This window comes from Trypanosoma equiperdum (assembly GCF_001457755.1).
Source record: "Trypanosoma equiperdum strain OVI genome assembly, contig: ctg_11, whole genome shotgun sequence".
Lineage (NCBI taxonomy): Eukaryota > Euglenozoa > Kinetoplastea > Trypanosomatida > Trypanosomatidae > Trypanosoma > Trypanosoma equiperdum.
The window spans coordinates 4,457-5,244 of record NW_027123172.1 but is presented as its reverse complement, the minus strand read 5'-3'; the positions used below and the strand labels follow the sequence as shown (position 1 = coordinate 5,244).

Genomic DNA, 788 nt, shown 5'->3' with positions numbered 1-788 from the left:
TAGCTTAAAACAATCCATTTGTTAAAATGCTCAACCACAAAAATTCACATATTTATAATTAAACTCTTGTCTGCTTACCGAAAAAGTTTGAATTATCCCAAACTTTTTGTACTAAACTGCCTACTTTGCAACATTTTATACCAACTAAGATTTTTTACAATCAACTTTGCTTTTTTCTTCCCATGAAATAGGCTGACCTCGAAAATGAATAAATGCGGCCAATCCAATTTTACCATTATGGGAATAGAAAAGGATCCTTCCTCATAATCTAATCGAACCATTCCTCTCCCCCCCCAAAATCTCTGTCCAACAACTTCTTCTTGAATTGCACTCCAATTTAGCAAAGGTTTGTAAATACTTTGTTCTGAGCACGATTCACCTGTTGCTTTAAGCATTTCATTAAAAGCATATCCAGATTTCTTAAATGCCCATACTCTGGCTACTAAACCACCACCACTAAGATAATGTTTGCGCTTGGAGGTGAATTCAGAAAATGAGGTAATTTTTTATCCTATTCTTTCCTGTATCCAATATTAAAAAACAAAAAACATCTCTGCACATGTTCCTTGTGATTTGAGTTCATAAGCAAATCCAACTGAGGAGCATAACACTCTGATGTTGTCATGAATATAATAGGGGAAATATGCTTCTCTTTTACTATATCTTCTCCACTAAACTTATTTTCATTTTCAGCAGTATTCTGTATAAAATATTCCACAGCATTTTCATATTTATCTCCATCATATACAATAACATCAGAGCCATCAACAGTTATTACAACATCCTCA

The 788-nt window shown here is 33.4% G+C and overlaps 1 pseudogene across 1 annotated transcript; it reads right to left on the bottom strand.

The window, feature by feature from the left end:
- Nucleotides 1-3: 3 nt before the first annotated feature.
- TEOVI_000014300:pseudogene lies at nt 4-706 on the bottom strand (annotated as a pseudogene). The gene is given in 5 exon segments: nt 4-96; nt 99-170; nt 172-237; nt 240-467; nt 470-706. Coding segments are annotated over 5 exon segments (696 nt in total).
- Between the last annotated feature and the right edge of the window lie 82 nt (nt 707-788).